Below are 2,979 nucleotides of genomic sequence, written 5' to 3' on the forward strand. Positions count from 1 at the left end.
TTGGATCATGATGCAGTAGTCAGACCTGTCATATCCTGTCAAACAGTCCAATCCATGCCAGCATGGAACACTGACATTAAATAGTGATGAGACTTAGTTTCTTTTTTCTTTAATATGGTGTAAATAGAAAAATGTTGTTTCTGCAAGAACTTCGTTGACTTTTGCAGCAATAACGAGTATAGCTATTTCTATGAAGTTTGTATTAAAACCAACTGAAATATCTAAAAGAAACTATTTTGAAATTTGAATTTTGGATTATTTTCTTAGGAAACCTTGCAAGGAATCATCCTGTGCCCAGATTTCCACCAAATTTGATATACCCTCCAAATTTAATGAGAATAGTTGGCTCATCAGTTCCTAATATTAATGGACAAAGGTAAGTTCTTTTCCTATTACGTTCTGATAAAATCTTGTCAGTTAATCTTTACAATTTTAAGGCTTTGATAACAATGATGTGTTGAATCCCAGGTTTGTTTAATCAGAGCAGACCTTGTGGCGGTGGAAATAGGAAGTTTGGTGGAGGCAAGGCGATGTTTTTACATAGAACTGTTGTGATTATTAAAATGTTCGAGACTTGTTTATTGGGTTTCAATTTGGTTATTGTTCGTTAGTATCTTCATTTAACAAACCAAAATGTCAAATTAGCCTCTGCTGTTTGCATGTTAAATTCTTTCCTTTTCTAACTCCTGATTCTTTTTTTTAGAATTCCTCATCCAAATGACAATGTCAGGATTCACAGACCACCTCATCAAATGCGTCAATTTAATAAGTGAGTTTTATTTGTGTTTATATTGTTTCAGTAAATAACAACAGGTGCAGGCATGGCTACATGGTTAAGAAATTTTCTTCCATACCATGTGGTTTTGGGTTCAATCCCACTGCATTGCACTTTGGATGAGTGTCTTCTACTATAGTTTCAAGCTGACCAAAGCTTTGTGTGAATTTGGTGGGTGGAAACTGAAAGAAGCCTGTTGCATGTGTGTGTATGTGTTAGTGCATTTGTTTGCTTTTATTCTAGGACCTTGTCCACTTGTTTGTGCCTTCAAGGGCATGGGAAATGAGAGACCATACTTGAAAAACATATCGGTTAGTGGTTAGAAGTGTGTGGCTTTTAAATACATGTCTAAGTGTGAAAAAATGAATTTAAAATGAATGAACTCAAAGTAACGATGTCAGTAATAATTTAAGTAGTTCACATTTATATTATAAAATCTTGACACATCAAGCTAAGTTAAATTACTGTCATCCATACATGCAGACTTGTCCTTCACAGGTTCTGGTGCCACATAAAATGCACTTGTGCCAGTGCTGTGTAAAAGCACCTGTCCCGGTGGCACATAAAAAGCACACAGCACACTGTGTAGTGGTTGGCATTAGAAGGGGCATCCATTTGTAGAAACCATGCCACAACAGACAATTGGAATCTGGACACCTATGGAAATGGACATTAAACGATGATGATTATAAAATCTGTCCAGGTTAACTTCACTATGTGCAGAAATGAAACAAATTATATGAATTAATGGTAGTGATTCTCGTATTATATATATGAATCAGATGGAACTGGTGAGCCTGAGACAATGGCTGAATCCAAAAATTATCTTAGTTTAATAAGTTCAACAGTGAATCTTGTTTGTAGAAATAGTAATAAGATGTTTAGTCTTGTGTCTCGACTGTTAATTTAGATACAGAATAAAAAATCATATATTCCAGTAGCTTAGTGGATCAAGTCATTGCTCTTTTTCAGTTATAAAATGTTTTTAGTTCAAATCATGTTTGACCTTTTGTTTACATGCCATGGATCCATGGTAAAAAAGGGAAAAAAATGTGGGCATACTCTAGAGATAGTTAATTTAAAATAGACTTTATTTTGTTGTTTATATTTTATGGAAACGAAAATGTTCATTTATTTACAGCCAAAACAAAAATAATTATCAGCAGCAGCGAGGACGCGATAATTATCGGGAGCGTTTAGACACGCGGCATCCTGTTGATGAATATGCTGGGATTATGACACAGAAGGAAAAAGAATGGGTTATTAAAATTCAGCTTTTGCAGTTACACACCGATAATCCTTATGTTGATGATTATTATTATGTAGTAAGTATTCAGAGCTTTTTCCTCTTTCTTAGAAATTAAATAACTCACTCATTTGCATGGAAGAGAATAGTAAGTAGTGCTTATAGCTTTTAATGCTCTATGCATCAGGTTATTGGCTCTGCTTTTGTTTTCTATCAGTGTATTGAATTATTGCTAATATCACAGCCATGCATGTCCGGTCCAGTACCCTTGATGCATGGGGTAATATGATATGCTTGAGAAGACCTGTTGAATCAAGTAAAACCAATATTGTAGCTGTGGCCAGTGCCCCCTCACTGGCTCCCATGCCGGTGGCCTGTAAAAATCACCATCCGAATGTGGCCGATGCCAGTACCCCCTGACTGGCACATAAAAAACACTATCTGAAAATGATCGATGCCAGGCCCGCCTGACTAGCTCCTGTGCCAGTGGCACGTAAAAAGCACCCACTACACTCGGAGTGATTGACGTTAGGAAGGGCATCCAGCTATAGAAACATTGCCAGATCAGATTGGAGCCTGGTGCAGCTGCTGGCTCTCCAGACCTCAGTCAAACCATCCCACCCATGCCAGCATGGAATGTGGACATTAAATGATGGTGATGACGTGCAGTGAAAAAAAAGCTGATTAATCATCATCATCATCATCATCATCATCGTTTAACGTCCGCTTTCCATGCTAGCATGGGTTGGACGATTTAACTGAGGACTGGTGCAACCGGATGGCTACACCAGGCTCCAATCTAATTTGGCAGAGTTTCTACAGCTGGATGCCCTTCCTAACGCCAACCACTCAGAGAGTGTAGTGGGTGCTTTTACGTGTCACCCGCACGAAAACGGCCACGCTCGAAATGGTGTCTTTTATGTGCCACCCGCATAAGAGCCAGTCCAGGGGCACTGGC

General features: G+C 38.2%; 1 protein-coding gene across 3 annotated transcripts in view; it reads left to right on the forward strand.

Moving 5' to 3' along the window:
• Positions 1-226: 226 nt before the first annotated feature.
• LOC106870388 (protein PAT1 homolog 1) overlaps positions 227-2,979 on the forward strand; it is a 24,862-nt gene continuing 22,109 nt past the window's right edge. For 2 of the 3 annotated variants that reach the window (XM_052978567.1, XM_052978566.1), the window contains exons 1-3: positions 227-376; positions 704-769; positions 1,917-2,100. In XM_052978567.1, coding sequence (XP_052834527.1) covers positions 333-376; positions 704-769; positions 1,917-2,100 — 294 coding nt within the window. In that variant the 5' untranslated portion in view covers positions 227-332. The remainder of the gene's footprint in view (positions 377-703; positions 770-1,916; positions 2,101-2,979) is intronic. The other variant, XM_014916432.2, reaches the window with a different exon arrangement.

Source organism: Octopus bimaculoides, chromosome 2 (genome assembly GCF_001194135.2).
Source record: "Octopus bimaculoides isolate UCB-OBI-ISO-001 chromosome 2, ASM119413v2, whole genome shotgun sequence".
Classification (NCBI taxonomy): Eukaryota; Metazoa; Mollusca; class Cephalopoda; order Octopoda; family Octopodidae; genus Octopus; species Octopus bimaculoides.